At 40.1% G+C, this 25,289-nt stretch overlaps 1 protein-coding gene across 5 annotated transcripts in view; it reads right to left on the bottom strand.

Annotated features, from left to right (window-relative positions):
- Positions 1–25,289, bottom strand: part of LOC134210782 (protein vein) — a 282,155-nt gene that overhangs the window by 10,796 nt on the left and 246,070 nt on the right. For 2 of the 5 annotated variants that reach the window (XR_009978861.1, XM_062687040.1), the window contains exons 6-7: positions 25,107–25,213; positions 23,795–23,936 (exon numbers count right to left, since the gene is read on the bottom strand). Coding sequence is in view for 4 of the 5 variants with exons in the window: in XM_062687040.1 (XP_062543024.1) it covers positions 23,795–23,936; positions 25,107–25,213 (249 nt within the window). In the remaining variant the exon portion in view is untranslated. Of the gene's footprint in view, positions 1–23,755; positions 23,937–25,106; positions 25,214–25,289 lie in introns of those variants that run through there. The other 3 variants (XM_062687043.1, XM_062687041.1, XM_062687042.1) reach the window with 2 other exon arrangements.

Consider the following 25,289-nt stretch of genomic DNA (forward strand, 5'->3'; position numbering starts at 1 on the left):
GGACTTGATAAAGAATTTAATAAGCTATTCAAAAACGTCATTGGAAGCAATTATTTGTTCATGAAAGATACCAAAAAATCGATTTTGCCGAATGATAGAAAATTTGGCATTTTCAAAACTTGCGGGAGACTTGATCCTCATATAGGGGGAAATTGATCCCTTTATGAGCTGAACATCTTTAGGTTTTTCCAAGTCTAATGAAAGGTTGAATTGGTCTAGCCTCAAATCCTAATAATTCTTCATAGTCTGCCGTAATATCAGTCGTGCGAAAATTAAATATTGTTGGTATTAAGCAAGGCAAGTATTTTAGTTCTCGAATAGAGTAATCCAGTTTTCCGCGAGCGGTAATGGCCGCCAGCTGCCTGCGGGTCAGTCTCTGATTTGACGTTTATGGAGGTCAACTGCACCCACCGCTCTGAGCATTCTGACCAATGAGGCATATAAGAAGGTGCTGATTCAGTGAATTCAAGCCTTCTTATATACCACATTGTCTGAAATGCTCGAATGGTGGGTGCAGTTGACCTCCAGAAACGTCAAATCAGAGACTAACCCGCAGGCAAGCTGGCGGCCATTACCGCTCGCGGAAAACTGGATAGTGACAGATAGAATGTCTGCTATCCAGTTTTCCGCGAGCGGTAATGGCCGCCAGCTTGCTTGCGGTTCAGTCTCTGATTTGACGTGTCTGGAGGTCAACTGCACCCACCGCTCCGAGCATTCTGACCAATCTAGCATATAAGAAGGTGCTGATTCAGTGAATTCAAGCCTTCTTATATACCACATTGATCTAAATGCTCGAATGGTGGGTGCAGTTGACCTCCAGAAATGTCAAATCAGAGACTGTCCCGCAGGCAAGCTGGCGGCCATTACCGCTCGCGGAAAACTGGATAGCAACAAAATTGGTCATTTTCTCCACTAACTGCACTTTTCTTTCTAACCATTCACTCCACTAAAAGACAGTGGTCATATCACGACAACAATGATGTTTCCAAGAGGATCTCTCTTTGTGATTGATACAGTTATGATACCAAAATGGTTGATCGACACATAAATATATCTTTGTAATTTTAGAATCTAATTATTCTATTAAATCTCTGAAAATTGGCCACACTGCAAATGCCATGGCCATCCCTGAGTACCTGTTTTGGGACCAATAAAAAAAAGACTGTGATACCGCCATCGGGAGTGACAATGGGTCTGGGGTGAGAATGGGTCATCGTTCTCACCGGCAGTCTAGAGGTAGTAGAGCAAAATTGTTTAAAAAGGTCTCTTATATTTTGGTCTTCTTGCCCTCAGATGCATTCAATCTATTCTACAAGCATTCTAAGTAGCTGAAACAGTGACCCATTCTCACCCCTATTTGACCCATTGCCTCCCCCTCGAGATCGCCAGACTACTACCAATACCACAACCGTGATCATACCAAGATGATGACTTCATGCATCAATATGGTACTATCACGCATCATCATTTTTGTAGTGCGTGTTATTATTACACAAATGCGATTTCTCTTAAACGACTGACCAAAAGAGGTTGAATGAGCCTATTATTAAAAATTCTTTGAGAAGATTTACAAATAAATGGTGATTGTAAGCAAACTTCTCCTAGTTCAAACGGAAAAAAATAATACCAGATCGAACAATATTAATTTTAAGCCCTGTGATTTGTTGAGTATTTTCAAAGCTTAATTTACACTCTTTTTCATTGAAAATAATGTTCAAATGCATTTAATAAAACTAATCAAAACTAAGTCTGTTCAACTACACTTTGTTCTGGTTCATAAAATAAGGCTATTGAGAAATTCAAATTGCGCGTGTATAGTCTGATTGACAAAATTAAAGTGAAATAAAATTTATTTACACTTTTTAACTAGAAAAGAATTTTAACAGATCAATTAGTTACAGACAATACAATAATATACGACGGTATACAACAAACGCCTTCATATATGCAATATCAGGATCAAGTGTGTCCAAACTGTGGGGGATCAAGTGTGTCCATGTTGAGTATTTATCTTGTTTTGTTTTTTGTATTCAATGGAAAATAAGCAAAAGTTAATTAAATGAATTTATTCAATTCTACAATAATAAAACTTTGTCCAGTAAAAATTTGGTACGTTTTGGTTGGACATATTCAAAGTTATTAAACTTTTCTCCTTGGAAGAAAAAAAAGGATTGAGAATATAATAATAAATTAAATAATAAAACCTCTCTAAAACTCATGTACATAAAGTAACTATAATATCAAATGTTACTCAGATTCAATAATCTATCTAACGGATTCGTTTGCACATATCAGGGGGCAGCAGGGACTATGTCCAAGGGCTTGACGATTCCTCCCCAGGCCATCTGCGAGTTGTGGCGCCTGCCTAGGATGTGGTGGGGTTTGACAGTGGGCCCTGATAACCCTCTATAAAAAGCTGCATGTATCCACAAGTAGGCTCCGCCAAAGCGACCGTGTGCCGCTCAAAGCGCACAAGCCCAAGTCCTGGTGTTAGGTGGGACGCTAAACAGCCCTGATACGACGGCCCTCCGACGAGACAGGAGGTTTGCGTAGGCCCAATAAGCCGCCTTTAAAAACAACTATTACGAACGACATAGAAGATAATACGACTCGATACAATCGGCAACGACCTAGGCGACGAATAAAGGATCACGATTGGAAGCTTGGAACATGGAACTGCAAGTCGCTAGGCTTCGCAGGTTGCGACAGGATAATCTACGATGAATTACATCCCCGCAATTTCGATGTAGCCCTGCAGGAAATCTGCTGGACAGGACAGAAAGTGTGGAAAAGCGGGCATCGAGCGGCTACCTTCTACCAAAGCTGTGGCACCACCAACGAGCTGGGAACCGGCTTCATAGTGCTGGGAAAGATGCGCCAACGCGTGATTGGGTGGCAGCCAACCAACGCACGGATGTGCAAGCTGAGGATAAAAGGCCGTTTCTTCAACTATAGCATCATCAACGTGCACTGCCCACACGAAGGGAGATCCGACGACGAGAAAGAAGCGTTCTATGCGCAGCTGGAGCAGACATACGATGGATGCCCACTGCGGGACGTCAAAATCGTCATCGGTGACATGAACGCTCAGGTAGGAAGGGAGGTAATGTATAGACCGGTCATCGGACCGGATAGTCTGCATACCGTATCGAACGACAACGGCCAACGATGCATAAACTTTGCAGCCTCCCGGAATGGTAGTCCGAAGCACTTTCTTCCCCCGCAAGAATATCCACAAGGCCACATGGAAATCACCTAATCAAGGAAAGGAAAACCAAATCGACCACGTTCTAATCGACGGTAAATTCTTCTCCGACATCAAGAACGTACGCACTTACCGCAGTGCGAATATTGAATCCGACCACTACCTCGTCGCAGTATGTCTGCGCTCAAAACTCTCGACGGTGATCAACACGCGTCGGAGTCGTCCGCCGCGGCTTAACATTGGGCGGTTACAAGACGGTAGACTAGCCCAAGACTACGCGCAGCAGCTGCAAGTGGCACTCCCAATGGAAGAGCAGCTAGGCGCAGCATCTCTTGAAGATGGCTGGAGAGATATTCGATCCGCTATTGGAAGCACCGCAACCGCTGCACTAGGCACGGTGCCGCAGCCCGATATGTGTAAGGACATAAACGGGAACCTTCTTACGAACGAGCGTGAGGTGATCCAAAGGTGGCGGCAGCACTACGAAGAGCACCTGAATGGCGATATGGCAGACAACGGTGGCGGTATGGTAATGAACCTAGGAGCACGCGCGCAGGACATGCGACTTCCGGCTCTGAATCTCCAGGAAATCCAGGAGGAGATCGGCCGGCTGAAAAACAACAAAGCCCCTGGAGTTGACCAACTACCAGGAGAGCTGTTTAAACAAGGTGGTGAAGCACTGGCTAGAGCGCTGCACTGGGTGATTACCAAGGTTTGGGAGGATGAGGTTCTGCCGCAGGAGTGGATGGAAGGTGTCGTGTGTCCCATCTACAAAAAGGGCGATAGACTGGATTGTAGCAACTACCGCGCAATCACATTGCTGAACGCCGCCTACAAGGTACTCTCCCAAATTTTATGCCGCCGACTAACACCAATTGCAAGAGAGTTCGTGGGGCAGTACCAGGCGGGATTTATGGGTGAACGCTCTACCACAGACCAGGTGTTCGCCATACGTCAGGTATTGCAGAAATGCCACGAATACAACGTGCCCACACATCATCTATTTATCGACTTCAAAGCCGCATATGATACAATCGATCGGGACCAGCTATGGCTGCTAATGCACGAAAACGGATTTCCGGATAAACTGATACGGTTGATCAAGGCGACGATGGATCGGTTGATGTGCGTAGTTCGGGTTTCAGGGGCATTCTCGAGTCCTTTCGAAACGCATAGAGGGTTACGGCAAGGTGATGGTCTTTCGTGTCTGCTATTCAACATCGCTTTGGAGGGAGTAATACGAAGGGCAGGGATTGACACGAGTGGTACGATTTTCACGAAGTCCGTCCAGTTATTTGGTTTCGCCGACGACATTGATATCATGGCACGTAACTTTGAGAGGATGGAGGAAGCCTACATCAGACTGAAAAGCGAAGCTAAACGGATTGGACTAGTCATCAACACGTCGAAGACGAAGTACATGATAGGAAGAGGCTCAAGAGAGGTCAATGTGAGCCACCCACCACGAGTTTCTATCGGTGGTGACGAAATCGAGGTGGTTGAAGAATTCGTGTACTTGGGCTCACTGGTGACCGCCGATAACGATACCAGCAGAGAAATTCGGAGACGCATAGTGGCTGGAAATCGTACGTACTTTGGACTCCGCAAGACGCTCCGATCGAATAGAGTTCGCCACCGTACCAAACTGACTATCTCCAAAACGCTTGTTAGAACGGTAGTTCTCTACGGACACGAGACCTGGAGGATGCTCGTGGAGGACCATTGCGCACTGGGAGTTTTTGAAAGGAAAGTGTTGCGTACCATCTATGGTGGGGTGCAGATGGCGGACGGTACGTTGAGGAGGCGAATGAACCACGAGTTGCATCAGCTGTTGGGAGAACCATCCATCGTTCACACCGCGAAAATCGGAAGACTGCGGTGGGCCGGGCACGTAGCCAGAATGTCGGACAGTAATCCGGTGAAAATGGTTCTCGACAACGATCCGACGGGAACAAGAAGGCGAGGTGCACAGCGGGCAAGGTGGATCGATCAGGTGGAGGACGACTTGCGGACCTTCCGCAGACTGCGTGGTTGGCGAAGTGCAGCCATGGACCGAGCTGAATGGAGAAGTCTTTTATGTGCAGCACAGGCCACTCCGGCCTTAGTCTGATGATAAATAAATAAAATTGCACATATCACTGGTATAAAAATGTGATTAGTTTTCGAGAAAACAGGGGGGGATCTTGTGGCCCCGGGGATCATGTGTGTCCAGTTTCCCCTACATCAGTTAACTACCCAGCCCTCATCTTCAGACATCTTCCAGAATTTAAACGTGTCGTGATCGTATTTGTAGTATGTCATGAGTTTAGTTCATTGTTGAATGTTTTCGAAAACATGTATCACTTTTGTGTTAAAATTTCCTAATAGTAACCAGAAATAAACCAGAAATTTAAAAAATCTGCGTCGCCAATTTTTTGTTTTATTAAAAACTAGTTGATCCGGCGAACTTTGTCTCGCCAAACACTCACACACAATCTATTGAGAAAACAGATCGTTTCTTCGGAATTGTGTTTATTTTTTTTACGTTTTATCACAACATTTTTCCGATTAATTAAGTAAAAAATCTTGCCATTATTGAATGATAATGCCAACTTCGTGTTATAGGGAAAGACGGCTTTGGCAGGTTTTGTTCTATTATTGGCAGGGGGTTTTTGTCGACCAAATTTTATGAAATTTCCACAATGTTCTTAGATATGCAAAGAATGTTTAGGCCAAATTTGAGCATAGTCAGACATAAAAACCCCCCTGCCAATAATAGAACAAAACCTGCCAAAGCCGTCATTCCCCCTATATACAGATGGTCAAGATTTGAAATTCATATACAAAATGTATGGAAAACCATTTCATCGACAAGATTGGATTTTTTTAAACAATTTTTTTCCAGTTTCATCGTAAGTAAAAGAAGAAAATATTCACTTTTTCTTTTAAACACTGTATTTTGGCCATCTCTGGAAGGTATGCTGGAGAATATTTTTCTCGATATTATCTTTCGTGAGGAAAAATTATGAAGAAAAGCCGCTCAAACTATTATCCTCACGTTTACTATTTTACTATTATTCATATATCATGAGACTAACACGATAATACTTTTTTCTCAGGGAAGTCGAGAAAATTTCCAAATTTGTCAAAAATATATAGATTTTTTACACAAAATTCATCAAAAGTATTGACAAACTTTAGCTTTTGGCTTTTCGGTAGTTATAATATTTATAAATTTAAGTTTGCAGTAGCTGTGAGATGAAGAAAAAGATCAGTAATTTTTTCATGTGCTAGATATTTCAAGAATTAGGAGCAGAAATTCTCCATGATAAGATATGTTACGGTCCAACTATTTGTGATTGATACTTGACATAAAACTGTATTTTTGTGTATTTGCTTGAGCTCTTTTTCCCACACGATCTGGTTAATCAGATGAAGTCATTAGCGCGACCGCACACCCGCCGTTCATAATCATGCTGTCGCTCACGTGTGTCCCCTTTTTGTTGCGCTTCATGCGCACCGCACGCCAAACCAGAACGAGGCGATGTCCATCGCGTAGGTACAGTCAAGAAAACCCTGAATAAAATTTGCACCCACCCAGTAGTGTTGTCGAAAAGGTTTGGATTGACAGTGAAGGTCAGTAAAAATTAAGCGATAATAAGGTTTTTAGTTCTCCGCTCTACAAAAAATAAACCGTCCGAAATAACAATAACAACCACCTGTGCCTCGACCGCGTGGACATATGAAGACAAGGCAAGGTGGAACTAAGGGACAGGGACTGGGTTTGAGAAGAAACGGGCGACAAAATGGAAAATCACGTACCGGAAAACGCAAAAAAGCAACTGGTGACGACGAGCAAAGTGGTTTGTGAAATTATTGTATTTCTCGCTATCAGCAGTTCTCAATACTATATGTTCTTCTTTAATTGTTTGAATCCTTCTAGTAACGGATTTAATTAAAGCACTAGTTGTACAGTTGCAACTAGCACTATATAACATATTTGGAAATTCAGTCACTGTCATGAGTTATTGACGAACTACTAAATGATCGATCTCAAATTACTGAATGATCGACACATTCTTGGTTGACAGCCTTGATAAATCTCTCAACAAGGTAAAAAGTTCAAGCACTCCTACTTCCTTTGAATTTAAAATAAAGGGAATATAAACTTGCTAATTGGGAACTTCTGCAGAAAATCTATGGAACGCGATTGGTCAGGTTGAACACAAGAAACGCCACATACATAATTACATAAAAGCCACGCGGTAAGACAAATAAAGCACTGATAGCGATCTGTGGGAAATTAGATTGAAGAAGCCACAATTTGAAATGTACAGCGAGTGCAATCTGGGAAGTCATCAAGCAAAAAGTTTATGGAAACAATAACAACTAAAAGCCGCGCTGATTTTTGCGCTAAAAAGCAAAAGACGTTGAAAAGTCACACAAACAAAAGATAAGCACCCAAACGAACAAACCCGAAACAAAAAAATATAATAGATTCATATAAATTAATTAGGCTTACCTTGCCGCGTCATGTCATGAGAGGTTGAGCAGGCCGGAAGAGCAGCAGCAGTGGCACAGACGTTTCGGGGTCAAGCCGTAGATGCATTATTCTGACTACGGTTGTCGTCGTCGTCGTCGTTTTCATCGCCCCTAGACCATGTCGAGGTGAGAAAGGTTCGGAAATTGGATCACTCGTCCCTTCTTGCAAGGGAGCAGCGCGCTGGCGGCAGTTGAATTTGGGGTTCTTTTTCGGTTCTTTTGTTGAGTTGCGCTGACCGCCGTTGCTCATCTGGTTGGTCACAGAAATTGAGTGCGAAGAAGCATCTTTCGGGTTGTGGTGCGTCACTTAGTGTTGCTTGGTGGTACAAAACGGGCCAGTTTAGGACAGAAGACCTCAACCAAGAAAATGGAAATACAAAGCTCCGTTTTTGGGACTGTATGTCATGGGAGTACAGTGGATATGCAAATTGAACAGTCATCGTGTCAGAATAGGACTGCGGCCAAGTGTAACGAGTTTCTTGAAAGGGAAACAAACTGTGCAAGGCAAAATTCTTTGCAGCAAAAGCTTCTGATTATTTTGAACTAGTTTTTTTATGTTCTTCTTTTATGCTTAGGTGTTATATTTATATGGGATTTCTCTAATCGCTGAGGATTACACAATCGAAACGACTTCAATCTTTTTATTATAATCGCCAGCTGCATTCAGCTTGGCATCCGAACCGAAACTACATACAATCAAGAGGAGTACAATTCATAGTAGCTTATAGTAATAAAATAGAGGAATCATGGCAGGGGTGTTCAATAAAATCCTCACATTCGGCCGTCCTGACCGCCATCGGACTCCGATGGTGCATCTTCGTCTCGCATTATAGCATCCCTCGTTCTCTGTTTTTCACGACTGTGGTTTGCATGTTGTCCATCGTCTCGATTCATCCGTCTTGTTATGTTCCATTTTAAATGTTGTGTTGTTGGATAGTTGTACACTTTCTTTCCAAATCCATGGTATTGCTTTTTCTTCCGTTGTGTGCCATTAGAACCCTGTTTTGGTTTGCGATGGTCAATGTAAAGTTTTGCCGAAATGATCCTTTTTTCACACAAAGTGGATTTTTGTTTATTTTCATGCATGCCAATGGTTGTCTTCTGTTCTATACTGGCTAAGTTCAGCACACACAGCTCTCTCCGAAGCACTTCTTTGTCGCTTAGAGAAGCACAATCGCCATTCAAATTCGTATCACATACTGTATTGTTTGCACATCGCACTTGCTCGGTTATATTGTCTTGTCCTGAAGCATTCTGGCATTTTAAATCGAGCAATTTCTCGTTTAATTCTTGACGTTCATGCACAAGTTCACGTAATTCGCACTTCATTAAAGTAACATTATTCACTAGGTTCATAAGTTTCGTATTAAAACTTATCAGTTGATTCTCCAAATAATCAAAAACGTTCGTTTGATGGAATTGAGCCGGCCCTTGTTGTTGGTAGCCAGAATATGCTTGAGACCACCAATCATTCATCATTGCTTCAATTCCACCAACGTATTCACTAGTCTTCACGTATCCGATCACGTATCCTGGTTCCCGGACGAGCCCCCAAATTTATGGGATTTCTCTAATCGCTGAGGATTACACAATCGAAACGACTTCAATCTTTTTATTATAATCGCCAGCTGCATTCAGCTTGGCATCCGAACCGAAACTACATACAATCAAGAGGAGTACAATTCATAGTAGCTTATAGTAATAAAATAGAGGAATCATGGCAGGGGTGTTCAATAAAATCCTCACATTTATGTAGACTAAAATAAATCATCGATAATTAAAAATTTTCAATAGAAAATTTAAAAAAGCCAACTTTGTTTATTCTGCTATTACAGAAACTATTTACGTGTTTACAATATGGTTTGATCCCAAATGATTATGTGTCGAATGAAAGTAAGGTAGAGAGTTTCTTCCTAGTACTGTATTTTTCATGAAAAATGTCTATAACTATAGCATTTAATTCTGACACTGACTGACATCTCTTCCTATAATTGGGACATGGCGTCTCGCAGCTTATTAGTTTCCATCAACCCTTTAAAGGCCGGACGACACTCACCTCGTTCAAAATGTTCGTTCTCAGTAATGCGCAGAACGATTTTCATAACCTCGGGCTTTTCTCAAAGGGGATTAGTAGGGCTTTCTTTTGACAAAGATACCGCTCCGCTAAACCCCACCCGCGTCCATGAGCTTCGAAAATGTTTTCCGTTATTTTTGCTATTATGGTCAAATTTCTTTAGTAATCAAGTGCAGTCGAGTTCTGGCGTCACAAAACGAAGTGGATACATGAAATGTATTAACTGGTAGTAAATTTTAACTATTCTGAAGTTCAGCTCGTAATGCATATGCAGCAAAGGCCTCCTTGGCATCAATCAATGTTCTTCCCAACAGACCCTTAGATGTCTGTCAAGATATGCAAGCCCTATTATTATGCATTTCAATGCTTGCAAGACCAAAACGTTCTTGAGTTCAGGTCGTCAGATCTACAATCATGTAGAAGCGAAATGCATGTTCTAAACTAAGCTAAGGTCATTCTGCTCAGTTCAAGATATCAGAGATTTTTGGTGTTCCTCATAATACCATTCTGAAATTCACAAAAATATCAGGGCCTACACAGTAACGGTCGCAAAAATGTTCATAGCTTCTATCAAAAATATTTTCAGCAGATCCTAAGATTCTTGACCAGATATATGATAAATAGCGGCGCCAGCTTGGCGCAAGAACAATAGCCGTTGAGTACAATGGTGTGATTGCATCGTATGGTGTCTTATTGAATTTCAATACACCGACGGTCTTCCAAACCGTTCTTTAGTTCTGGTTGTCAAATATTAAATCAATAAGAATCGTTATGCGGGTGTCAACCCACGCTTAGGTCATCCTGAGACCTACGCAGTAACGGCCTTCAAAACGTTCATATTGTCTAGCAAAAATCCTTCCAAGTATAAGTTTATCACGTGCTTGTGGAAGAGGCTTTTGTGCCTTTTAAGAGGGAGACAGCGAGGATTGGACTCACGATCAATAGCAGCAAAACTAAGTACATGGTCGCTGGAAATAAACGTGGGTTCATTAGTGGTGGTGGTAGTGAAATTGTGCTGGATGGTGAAAAATTTGAAGTGGTAGAAGAATTTGTGCATCTTGAAACATTAGTGACGTGCTATAATGATGTTATCCGTGAGGTGAAAGGGCGTTTTGCAGCTGCGAATAGGGCTTATTACGGACTTCGTAACCAGCTTAAGTCCCGTAGTCTGCCAATGAAGACAACATTTGCGCTGTATACTACTCTTTGAGTGTAAGGTGCTGCGGACAATACTCGACGGTTAACCGGAGAATGGCAACTGGCGGCATCGCATGAATCACGTGTTATACCAAGTGTATAAAAGGCTGGATATTGTTAAGCTTATACCACTCGGCAGACTACGGTAGGCTGGACACGTTGTTCGTATGCCGGAAGAGCGTCAAGCGAGATAATATTCAGTAGAGAACCTGGAAGAGACCGTAGGCTTCCTAGAAGGCCGCGTACACGATGGCTTTTTGCAGCTGAAGAGGACGCTCAACGTTTAAGGCGACTGGAAGCGATTGGCCCAGGATCGAGTCCACTGGAGAAGGATACTCTATTCGGCGTAGGTTAATCGAGGAAGAGGGTAAAACATTCAGCAGTTATGGTCAAAAGACCCATGCAATAACAGCCTCCAAAAAGTGTAGGGTACCGTAATCCGGGGGATCTTTGATCGCCGGAGTATCATTGATCAGTTTAACCATTTTCAAGAAATGAATGCACCTAATATTTTTTTACACGGTGTGTATTCTTTAATTTCCCGGTTAACCTGATCTTTCACAGCTTTTCAAATACCACCTGAATTTTCTTTGATTTTTTGTGAATTTTTACATAGGGTTAACTCATAGTTTCATTAACGCTAATGATCTTGATCACCTAAAACCCACCCGTGTAAAAAAAGAACTGGTGTAAATTATATTTTTTTTGTTAATACAACTACTTACTGTGAGTTAGATATCTTAATTTTGACTAAATTTGCTGCTGAATGATGAAACCTTCGCAAAAATTAGAAAAATAAAATCAACATATTTTTTAACTCACAGCAAAACACGTATACACGTAACAAAAAAAATTAAGTTCGTACTTATAATTGTGTGATAAGTGGTAATCTTACTTTTTTTGGTTGGTCCATATTTTTTGTTACAAAACATAGATTTTTATTGCAAACCCAGATTATTCCACTAGCGGTGATGATGCCTTTCTCGATATAATCGAATCACTTCGCCTCAATGTAAGGCATTCCTACTATAATTGCTTACCTTAAGGACAATCATCACGGAATCCAAAACTAAATGTTCTCACGTTTCAAGAACACAACACTCAATATGGAAGCAACGCACATCTGTCATTTTTATTATTTCAGCTTTGCTGCGTCACAGCATGCGTGTAATAATAAAAATGACGGTTGTGCGTGACTTCCGTTTTTAATGGGGTGCAGTACTGCAATTTCTCATTTTCAATGAGAAACATCGGGCGACAAGTTTACATATCTGTCCCTTTCAAAATCTATTGGCGCTTTGATGTTGCATGGAGAAGATAATCGTAAATAATGTTGCAAAAAGATGACAATCGAAAAAATCTCCACGGGAAAGCATACGAAGAAGTTTTTAAAACTCTTCTCAAAAATTCTAAAAGCAATTTAATTAAAAACGGTAAGCAGTACAGGGTTGGACTTTTCTTATACTGTGTGTTAAGTGTAATATCACAAAATAAAATTTCGAATAAAAATATTTGTTTATTATACAGTAGAAAAAAGTCTAATCACGTGCTGCTTACCGTTTTTCATTAAATTGCTTTTATAATTTTAGAGAGGAGTTTTAAAAACTTCTTCGTATGGTTTCCTATGGAGATGTTCAATTATCATCTTTCTGCTTCTTCGTCTTCATGCAACATCAGAGCGCCAATAGAAACGCAAAGGATGAATGGCATGCCACAAAAATTTCAAAAAATATTTATTCTGTGACAGAGCATGAAAGTGTGCATTATCTGCTTTATTTTTGTATTTATTACCACTTTCAACTGGGTGAATTAGAGGAATATGAAACAATTTAGATATTTTTAATTTAAAATAAAGCACAACATCCCACGATTCTTTCATTTGGTCGCCTGAGTTAGAAAAAGGCGCTTTGCACTTTGTCTTATGACGATCACGACCTTTTGCAGTACTGATGGGGTACCCTTGAAAACGCGAGTGCTTTCAGTTTTGGATTCCGTGAGGATTGACCGTAAGGCGCTTGCTTTATAGACGTTAAAAGTGAAAATTTTAACTTTTTTTTTCAAACTGGCTGGAACAAATATGAATTCCTTCTTTTGTCACGTTGATCTATGGATAACCAAGGGGATGGTAAATAAAAAATTAAATAATAAATTGATAAAACAAAAAACTTATTACCTAGTTGTCATTCAGAATTTTCTGGGAAAGCTCAATATTTTATTTATTTTCCAATCAAATTCTGAATTTTCCCCTCAAATAATAAAATAAGGCCACAAAAAATCGAAGGAGGCGGTGACAGAAGAAGAAAATAATATTTGTTCCGGCTAAACTTTTGAAAAAAATGGCGAATTGTTAGAAGATTTAATGGGACTTATTACGAGAATATCGGATAAGGATTACTACACATATACACATATACAATACGCGTAAATTTCCGCATCTCAAGTTTTACGCGCTGTTTACTTTTCATTATTTTTTTCTGTGTACCTAGATGAAACAATAACTAAACTAAATTATGGTAATTGAACTGTTTATAGAAGATTCGGAGACCCATTATTAGGGTGGTTCAAAAAAATGATTTTCCTCCACAGCGCTCATCTGATTCTTCACCATGTTCTGAGTGTCCTCTGAAAATTTGAGCTCATTTGGATTAAAACTGATTTAGCACAAGCCGTTTCAAGTTTGCATGCAAATTAGTATGGGGAAATTTATTTTTTCATTATACTGTTAATGATGCTTCCCTATCAAGCGCAGGTTAAAAGAAAACCTACACAGCTATTTTTTTTTCCTGTTCGGGTGTGCCACTGCGACCAATTATTAGATCTATTGTAGCGTTACCCATATCCTTAGTGTTTAAGTGCATGTCGAATTACTCCAGTGTTATTGAGAAGCAATGTAGTATTCGTTTCGATACAGTTGTTGTTTTGTTTTCTCAAGAGCACCATGAGAAGGTCCCGCTATTTAGACCCTTCATAGAGAGCAATCCCATTGAAGGCAATCCCCTTATCAATAGGAAATCAACCCTTTCTTGAGAAAACAGAACAGTAATACTGTTTTTGGTCATGCATCGGAGCCCTAGCCACATCCTTGTCTTGCTTCTAGAATATCACCAGTAAAACAATGAAACCCGGGATTTAGCTCTGTCTACAAGACCATTTCAAGCAAGAGAATTTGTTCAGTAATAAAAACTTCCGTGTGTTCCTCTCACTACCATTGTTCACCAGTCCAAGAAGAGTTAGTACGTATTTAAACCCCTAACTCGATTTTTCCAGCAGTCAGTTCAGCCTAGGACCGGGTATCGAGGTTTTTTAACTAATTGCTTGAAAAGTTGTTTCCGCTGCATACAGTTTAGCCTCAAACAAGAGGAATTCGAGTCTTTCAACTGTCTGCAAGGTAACATTAATTATGTTTTATTTCTGAGACTGCTGTTGGTAGCGGGGACTAAATACGATGAATCCTACCACAGCTTATTGCCCTGGCTAGAAAAATGGCTCTGTTTGGTAGATCTTACACTGCAACACACTACGTCAAAGTGATCTACCGTGTTACGGGAAAAGCTACATAGCTAGAAGGAATACTTAACAGCTTTCACTCATCTCCGCATCTCAATTAATCGTTCCAATAATTAGTAATCGAATTTAATCTATACCGTGGTTTTCTGGAGCTAATTATGTAACTCATCAACAGGCAACATTGCTGCTCGTGGCGCGAAAGATAGCACACACAAATTCAGGCTACTATGTTGCACTGCACATTTCAGTGATGCCCTCAAAGAAGTTTAACGATCATGACTAAAGATTCGCATCCTGTCTTAAAATCGATTACCAATTATTGGGGTGATTAATCAACATGCGGTTTTCGTTGGGTGAAAGCTGTTGAGTATTCCTTCAAGCTATGTAGGTTTTCTTTTAACCTGCGCTTAATGGGGAAGCTTCATTAACAGTATAATGAAAAAATAAATTTCCCCATACTAATGTGCATGCAAACTTGAAACAGCTTGTGCTAAATCAGTTTTAATCCAAATGAGCTCAAATTTTCAGAGGACACTCAGAACATGGTAAAGAATCAGATGAGCGTGGTGGAGCAAAATCGATTCTATGAACCACCCTAATAATGGGTCTCCGAATCTTCTATAAACTGTTCGATTACCATAATTTAGTTTAGTTAATTCTTCTTTTGTTTCATCTAGGTACACAGAAAAATATAATGAAAAGTAAACAGCGCGTAAAACTTGAGATGCGGAAATTTACGCTATTTTACGCAGAAATGGTCCTCTTCTTAACAAGTTTGCTTACAACTTGCATGCAATACTGACGTTTTACGTCTAATATTGTATACATTTAGGCTATACCTTGCGTGGAATTACGCTGATAATGGCGTTCCATTTATGTGCATGATTTCTAGCGTAAATTTCAGTGGATTTTTCTTTAAGAGACGTTTTTTCTCTTTTTTTTCAATATAATTTTTAATAGATAATTTTCGAAACTATTGATGATCAATGTCATTCTACATTAAAAATCAAAAAACTCGACAAAAACAGATTTTTAAAACAAGTTTGAAATTATCAAATAGTCAGTCAATGTTTCCCCGAATTACGGTATCTATCAAAAATCTTCGCAAAAAATTCTTATATACCTGTGAAGATATTTGACATCAATCTTCTTGCATTTAAAAAAAAATGCGTTTTACACCAATCTTAGATCAATCTGCTCGGTTCAAAGATATCAGAATATTTATGTAGGGATTTTCAGCAACTTTCATAGTGATATTCTGGAATTTACGAAACGTTCTGAAGTTGATGTCACAAGGCTTCCAAAATGTTTCCGACATCTATCAAAACTCTTCCCAACAGATCCTTAGATACTTGACAAGACATGGGATGCCAATTTGAATACACCGAAGGCCATTCAAAACGTTCTCAAGTTCAGGTCTTCAAATCTACAATCATGAAAAAGCGTATGCCGGATTTCAAACCATCAGATGTTATTGCGAAAATATCCTTATTATATCATGGTGACATTCTAGAAGTCGCAAAACGTTCTGAATATTAGGTCGTGAGGTCGTAACGTCTTTCAAAAAGTTTATGTCTTCTATCAAAAATTTGCTCAACAGATCCTTAGATGCCTGTCAAGGTAAGATACCAATCTTCCCACATTACATTATGTAGACCGAAGGCAATCCAAAACTTTCTTCAGTTCAGTTCACCAGAACTACAATCGTTTACAAGTGTAAGGCATGATTCAAACCAAGTTCAGGTCATCCTACTCAGTTCAGAGATATCTGATGATTTATCTAGAAAAAATAGGCATGCCTTATAGTGACATTATACTACAATTCGCGAAACTTTCAGGAATTTACGTCATAAGACCTACGTAGTCCTTCAAAACTTTTCCCTACCAATCCGTATATAAGAGGAGTATATCCGTATGAGGTCGAAATACGTATCTGTCAAGATACAATTAAGTGGTGGAATTCAATGGGATTGTACAAACTCGTCTTATGACAAGTGCCGTATATAACTTTGGAGATATTTTACATCAATATTGCTTCATTTTCAATACATCGATGACCATGATGTCATGCTAACCTGAAATCATGTAACCTGAGCTCTGGGTAATATTAAAATTTGGTGATGAGATTGGAACAGAATTGCTAGATGCCTGTCGACATTTTGTAGTCCATTACCGCAAAAGCCTTCCTAGTCCTAGTCCTAAGCCAAAAGCCTAACCCAGAAATTCCAACAAATTCCGCATGAACTCGTGACAAGTGCAGAGGTATATTCGGCTTGCAGTGGGCGAGTGATTGCAACATCATTTCCTCCCCCTTCCCTACATTGACTTGCATTCTGACGTGGCAGGCGCCAGTATGACTTAACAAATGAGATCACCAGTACTTGTACATTGAAGATGAGTCCCAAGCAAACATCTGTTGGTTCCCTGTGGAAGAACAGCTGATCTGGTCATAATGGAGTAGCAACTACGAGCAGTCAATCAAGCTCAAGCTCAAGCTCAAGCTAATAATCGAGGGAAGAAGTTTAGCGGGGCAGTTTATTGCCCTGCTTATTCCATTTAACAAACAACTCGGCATCCTAAAAATCTTTCAGAATAATATAAGAAAATACGTTCTCAGTGATGCAGTGAGCGAATTTCATGTTTTCGGGCTCATAAGAGCTTCTTTTATGTTGAAATATCGGTCTCATATACCAATGGCAGGCATCTAAGGTTTTGTTGAGAAGAATTTTCATAGATGCCGAAATAAATTTGAGGGCTGTTGTTGCATAGGTCTCATGGCGACAACTTCTGAAAGTTTCGCGAATTCTAGAATATTACAATATACCTATTATAGGGCATTATAATACATAAATCATGTGATATCTACAGAAAAATCCAGACAAAAATGCTTGCATAATAAATGTATGACCCCATAGCTGAAGCGCAGGCGAACATGGATAGAAACGATTTCCCGTAAAGCTGGTAGATCACTTTTACGTAGTGTTTTACGGTGTAAGATCTACCAAACCGAGTCCTAGCCTAATCGATTTTTCGAGCTGGGACAATAAGTTGTGGTATTTCAGAGATTCATCGTATTTAGTCCTCTATACCAACATATCAGTTTTTGAAATATAAAAAAAATAACTTTATTTTATTTTATTTATTTATTAACAAACTCCATATAGTAACACAAATAATCACTCACTGATTTTCAAAGCTTATACTACTAGGCAACATCTGATACCAAAGACTGTACACTAAATAAATTATTCAAATTTCTTTTAAAAGTAGAAAAACTTTTTTCTCTCCTTTGATTTCGAGGTAGATCATTCCAAATTTGTACGGCTCGTAAACGATAAGATTCTTTTAAACTATTCGAAAGGCATCTAGGAACGATGAGTAATGAACTTCTTGAAGAGCGCGCATGTCTGAAGAAATCTCGAAGGTAAATTGGAGGGTCGTTTATAATTTTGAATGTTTGGATACATATTCGGAGTCATTGTCCTAGGCTGAACTGACTGCCGGAAAAAAATCTAGTTGGGGGTGCAATACGGTCGCAATAAATACGTACTAACTTTTCATGAACTGGTAAGCATTGGTAGTTCGAGGAACACACGGTGATTCTTGTTACTCAACAAATTCTCTAGATTGAAATGGTTTTGTAGATAGAGCTAAATCCCGGGTTTGGTGTTTTACTGGTGATATTCTAGAAGCAAGACACGGATATGGCTAGGGCTCCGATGCATGGCCAAATAACAGTATTACTGTTTTAGTTTTCTCATAGTGGAAGTAAGTATTGATTGATAAGAGGCGCGCCTTTTATGAGATAACGCTCAGCGAGGGTCTAAATAGCGGGACCTTGGCACAATACTTTATTTCTTCTGAAGCTTATGAGAAAAACAAAATCTGTATCGAAACCGATAATGCATTGCTTCTTAATAGCACTGGAGTAATTCGACATGCACTTATACACTAAGGATACCGGTAATGCCAAAATATGTCTAACAACTGGTCGCAGTGGCACATCCGTACAGGAAAAAACGATATATGGAGGTTTTATGCGACTGTTAATGACACGCCAAGGGCAATGAACGATTGGGGTATCTGCTGACAGACAAGACTATGGTGGCAGTCAGATGGGGTATTTTGAGGATTTGTTGAATGGCGAAAACGAACGTGTATTTAGAAGCACGATGGTCATACTCGACGACTGAAGAACCACCAACGCGGGATAAGGTTCAGAAGGCTCTAAGAGAATTGAAATATAGAACATCTGCTGGGAAGGACGAGATCCCGGTCGAGCTTCTCAAACTTGTAAGTGAGTAGCTGCAACAATTGACATTAGTCAGAAACTTACGGAAAATGAAGAACTGCCTACCAACTGGATAGCCTCATTTATGTCCTATCTATGAGAAAGGGTACACAATAGAGTGTGCAAATTACAGAGGTATTACTTTTCTAAACTTGGCTTACAAGGCTTAATCAACGTATTCTGTTTTACAGACTTAGACATCAATTGGTACTTCGACAGCGAATATCAGGCAGGTTTTCGATCGACGACGGATCAGATGTTCAGCCTGCGGTTGATCCTTGAAAATAAATTCAGGGAGTGCAACTTGCAGACTCACCATCATCATCATATGATGCATATGATCCTGAGCTGTGGGCGATATCGACCTCATGTGAATCGATTGCAGAGCGATAGCGGCGGCTTTTGTCCCATAGAAGAGGACGACCGCGGGTTTAATCATGGTGTGTACTCGCGTTGAATCATCAATCATTGGCTTCATTTGTTTTTCTCAGTAAGAAAAGGGCGTTGATCAAATGTTGCGGAGCACTGTTCAGCGCACCACTTCCTAATTTGAAACGAACGATAGGGAGAAAAATTTAGCTTCAGTAGACGATTTTTTCGACTTTCATAGAATTGAATCGGATAACATTCAAAATCGAGAGGAGAAGCTTAGTTCGGGGCAGAGTATGAAATAATCGAATTTTTTTTGATGAAGTCCACCTTTCTTCACTTGTCAGCTCACTTCCAGACACATTCATAGTCGGCTCTGGACTGTCAATATTCAGTTGAATATTTATGCATATTTCACAAATTAATAAATTATCTGAAATCTAAACACGTTTCAAATGAGTAAAGTAATTTGTCACATATTTCAGCGCTCTTCCAGAGCGTCTTGGTTTGGTTTCAACGGTAAACCTCAACATAAACAATGCTAATTATTTACTATGTCTGAAACTTGATTATGCATATGTACAACATGTGATAGATTTAGTTCGGAAAAGGTATTGGAGGGTAACCGCCCTTCGGTGGGGTTTGATCCCACGACCCCAGTTCGCATGACAGGTGCTTTCCCTACTAAGCTACGAAGGACCTCCGTCGTCCACCGCAGCTTAGCGGGTACTGATGAAACCAAATTCCCAGCAGCAGGTACCAGCCGATCTCTCGCAATACATTTTCAGAACTAACTCTCTCAAATGTATTTTGTACACAATGTCAACCAAGTAGGATGAGTATTTAATATTGTCCGGCTCCTACACACTTGCTTCATCAGCAACGGCGCTCAATGAAGTAGGGTTGTGTGAGGTTGTGCCAGTTTGGTCGTCAGATCCCAACACGACCACACAAGCGAAGAGAGATCGCCACTCGAGATCAGTACATTCAAAGTTAATTGCCTATATGCCGGGTATTAAGCCACCCGGAGTGGAAATTAATTACTATGTCTGAAACTTGATTATGCATATGTACAACATGTGATAGATTTAGTTCGGAAAAGGTATTGGAGGGTAACCGCCCCTTCGGTGGGGTTTGATCCCACGACCCCAGTTCGCATGACAGGTGCTTTCCCTACTAAGCTACGAAGGACCTCCGTCGTCCACCGCAGCTTAGCGGGTACTGATGAATCCAAATTCCCAGCGCAGGTACCAGCCGATCTCTCGCAATACATTTTCAGAACTAACTCTCTAATACCCGGCATATAGGCAATTAACTTTGAATGTACTGATCTCGAGTGGCGATCTCTCTTCGCTTGTGTGGTCGTGTTGGGATCTGACGACCAAACTGGCACAACCTCACACAACCCTACTTCATTGAGCGCCGTTGCTGATGAAGCAAGTGTGTAGGAGCCGGACAATATTAAATACTCATCCTACTTGGTTGACATTGTGTACAAAATACATTTGAGAGAGTTAGTTCTGAAAATGTATTGCGAGAGATCGGCTGGTACCTGCTGCTGGGAATTTGGTTTCATCAGTACCCGCTAAGCTGCGGTGGACGACGGAGGTCCTTCGTAGCTTAGTAGGGAAAGCACCTGTCATGCGAACTGGGGTCGTGGGATCAAACCCCACCGAAGGGGCGGTTACCCTCCAATACCTTTTCCGAACTAAATCTATCACATGTTGTACATATGCATAATCAAGTTTCAGACATAGTAATTAATTTCCACTCCGGGTGGCTTAATACCCGGCATATAGGCAATTAACTTTGAATGTACTAATGCTAATTATGTTTTTTCTGCACATAGTAAGCACACTCAGTGACAGTCGAATGAATGAATTGGTGGAGTAGTCGTCTGACTATGTCATTCTATGTTTTGAATATTCATGCGATGTTTGTCAAAATTCGGACCGAAGTTGAAGATGAATATTTTAGGCTCTGGTTCGGGGAAAAACGATTCACCGTGCTTTGAATTAAATTACATCTGTTAAATCGTTGCTTTGAGCGCATCATAAGAATTGGAGCTCGACTTGATTACTGGGGCAAATATTGTCGGTTAGAACGGTAGTGTGCCTGTTGCTCAGTGAAGTCCGTTGGCAAAACTTTGGAGAACACAAACTACCGTCATTCGAGACAAGTATTGTTTTATTCCGGCATTCGGGGTAATATGAGAGTGCTCTCCGCCACCGAGGAGTTGGTTTCCTGCTTCGTTCACAGGCAGAGGCGGCGCTCATGAAGTGAGTACTGATTAATGAGATTCTGTTCAGATTCAGAATACCGGTTAGGAACCTCAGCATAATCCATTGCATTGTTATCCGCTGCTGATTCTGTCGAGTTACAAGAGCTGTGAACTGAATGCCGTCGTGGATAACATTTCAAAAGAATGATATCAGGATCAACGTGGATGATTTCAATTCGAAGATCACCTCTGACAACATGGACTGCGAGCGTGTTATGAGACATCATGGTCTTGAAGAAATTAGCGAAAATGGTGAGCTGTGGCAATATCGAAATGGCGACCGGAGGATCGCTCTTTCCTTATTGACAAGTGTAAAAAGTCACTTTGCGTTGGTCTCTCGTGATGGATATACTGAAAATCAAATTTATTCCGTATACCTAGATCAATCGAAAATCTTGATGTCCAGAATTAATGCAGCATTGACACCATTACCTTCTGATTGGTGATATCCGACGGGTATACGCCGTTAGGCATGAGTACGTTAGGCGTAATGGACGTTAGGCATAATATGACCCAAAGAACAACCCATGACATAAAGAAGGCAGAATTATGCCAAACGTCCATCATGCCTAACGTACGTTATGCCTATCATCAGTTATGCCTAACGTCCATTATGCCTAACGTCGCGGACTCATATCCGAATACGCATTGCTCGGATTCAGCGACGGGAGGAGAAAGCGAAAAGCCGCGATAGAGCGGGGAACTAAAGCAGTCAAACACAAGTCTCGTCATCGGTACTCGACTTTAGATAAAGACGTTAAGACGGGGTAAGTGAGCGTGGATGGACTCCCTGGCCGACTAAGCTGTGACAGATCAGTTTCTCAGCGTCTAACTAACCAGCTAAAAAGGTAGTTCGAGCACTTTGAACAACTTCTCCGAGTTTCAACATCCAACCGTCGGCATGATCCGCCAAGGGTGCGACGCATTACTTTCTTCGTACTCGGTAAATCCGTTCATCGGTTCTAATCGGTTCAAATACGGTCTAGGAAGTACAAAACGACCATAGAATGCAATAATTTATGAAATCATGAAGTTTTAAGTGTCACATGATGGTATTTACCTATTTCCGTAAATGGATCCCGTACCAGGAATACAGGCCATATTTTAGACCGATCAAATTCCTGATCAAACTTGGCATAGTTTATGCGTCGTTTCCGATCAAAATATCTAAAATAATCATTTCCGAAAATGTCCAAAAGCTAACACCCATTTTAAAACCGGAATAATTCCGGAACCAATCCTAGAAATCAATAAAGTTCCTGAAATTTGAATAAATTCCGCTTTTTTGGAGAGAGGTGAGAAAAAAAGGTGAGAAAAAAAGAGGTGAAAAAAAGCCCATTGAAATTGAAAAGGCTTTGACTCGAGTCACAAAAATTCAAGATTCATGTGATACTTTTTCATTCATCCAGGATGCTTTTGTATAATTATTGATTAGTATATAATTCAAAGGGGTTGTTGTCGTTCGTGTGTTAGCAAAGAGCCTATTTTAGTTGTTATTGGAGAATCAAGCATGTGAACAGATGAACACAGAAATATTCTTCTTATATTTGTCGCTTTTATTCATCTTCAAGGCTTTCATTATTGGCGTTAACCATCGTCGCCCATATCTTGTTTGATGTTGCTAACGTATGTTTTCGATGATGCATGATTTATATTCTTTGACAATTTTTATACAATTTTCTTTTCTTCTAGCCTTAACTCCATCGATGTTCAACACATTGAAATAAATTAGTTTCTGTTCCTACGGTCCAAATAACAAAATTCGTTCTACAAATAGTCTATACAAGTTTTGCAAATATAAGCCTGATATTAACTTTACAGCTTCGATTTCGTAAGCAATAGGAGTTTTGTTCCAGATATAGTATCAAATCTCAGGACAGCTGCTTGAAGTAATACTTACAATTTTTAATCACCTAGTCGAAGGCATTCTTCATATGTACATAATTTTACAACGGTTTTGGCTACAAGGTTTTGCCTAAATTGTTCGCTTACTTTTTTGTTTCCTCTCGGAATCGAATATGGCCATGGGTTTTGTTCATTACCAAATTAATTAATCGTTTGTCGACTTTGCTAACCTTTCATTTACTTTCTAACCAATTAAGTGGTAACAATCATCCGATCCATCTTGAGTAATAGCGTTTTCCATCTGTTTTCTGGGTAATCTGTGTAGCTAAATATCCGGAGAATGTTTTGAGTTTTGAGGTTAGGATGAGGGCTTCTATCGAGTCAGCATAAAGCACCGTCACCCAAAACAGTATTGAAGTTCGATAAATGGGAAGCTGCAGAGAGGAAAACTACCGCCACCTAGCCAAAATTAATGCAAGCGCACTTGGTGCAATGCGTTCCTACCTCTGTTGTTTTCGTTCGAGTGATGCTTTCTTGTCTGTGTAGTGAAATAGGCTGCGGCACCACTACCCTGAACCAGCACCCTATAGATTGCTTCGTGCAGTTTAGGCCAACTTGTCGGAAATTGCATATTTGCACTTGTTCGCTGGAATTTTGAATTGTTTTTACAATCACTTCTGAGAGAAAGTCGGTTGAAAAAAGTACAAATAGATTTGCCGTATTGTGGGGGCAAGCGTGGCGTAGATGACTCCTTGTGCTGCTATTTCGGTATAATCTCGTGTTTGTGGAAATAAATGAAAAAAGTAGGAATTGTGATAGGACGGGATAGGATGGGATAGTCGTTCGTTTGGTTTGTTCATCAGTAATAGTACTTCAAGAACGATGTCTGTTCGAAGTTGGCTGTAGAGAGCATAAACATATAACACCAATTGTTAAAGTAAGATATTCCTATTCTGGGGTAAACTTTTGTTTGGAGAAATTCCGGAATTTTTGTCTGACTTGCAATAAACGGAATAAATTTTGCTAAAAATTGGTCGGTACGCTAAAACTAGTATTAAAAAGGGTTAAAGAATGAGTATCGGTTGTTTGGTCGAACGGTTTTGATTATCGAATCATTTTGTATTCTGTTAGCTGAATTGATTTATCCATGATTTGGAATGTTTCTTCGAGCTATAAATATTTGGCTTATGTTAGAATAACATTTTCAGTATTATTCGGTAATAAATAATTTTTTTACACAATATACACAAATTTGTACTATAAATTCATAATTATATAATGAAAAGACTCTTTCTCAAATAATATACAAAGAAAACATAACTCGTTTTCATTATTTACAAGTTTGAAAAAGGTTGCTATTAGATACTTTTCTTCCTAGCACGGTCGTTGAATCAAAATCATGACTACATCTAATTTTTGGCATTGGGTTCCTAATCGATAAAAAACGAACTAATAAATGAGAAATGACATTCACGCGAATGATTGCACCAGTTATTAACTCTTAATGAACTCGCGTTTTCTCTTCCTTCCGAAGCTCACACACGCACACTCAATTAACTAAAAAACAAAAACAAAATACTTGTTGTCTCCTTTTTGGCCGCCCGCTGAATTTGATCCATTTCGTGAAAACAATACTAAAAGACTAATTCGTAATTTTGTGGGTTCTGATAGGACTAGTGGGAAATAAGGGAAAGGACATTTCATCGGAGGGGACTTGTTTTGCTTTGCTGGTTGGGAAATGGGAATCATTTGCTTCTCGTGTCTAATATGTTAATTCAACAATTGGTGTTATAAAGCCTGTTTTAGCAATAGTAACCTCCATATCCATAACCGTACGAGCAGTCCTGGTGCTTGCTGGATGTCGTTGGGTGGTAGTCGATCGCTTTGTTCTCGCACTTGTTGCCCGAGAAACCTTTGGGACATCTGCAATAGATTCAATAGATCAGTAACGGGTTGTGGCATTGGTTAAAGTTGATGTGAAATTAAATTTCCTAAAACT

The sequence above is a fragment of the Armigeres subalbatus genome, chromosome 2 (genome assembly GCF_024139115.2).
Source record: "Armigeres subalbatus isolate Guangzhou_Male chromosome 2, GZ_Asu_2, whole genome shotgun sequence".
NCBI classification, from domain to species: domain Eukaryota; kingdom Metazoa; phylum Arthropoda; class Insecta; order Diptera; family Culicidae; genus Armigeres; species Armigeres subalbatus.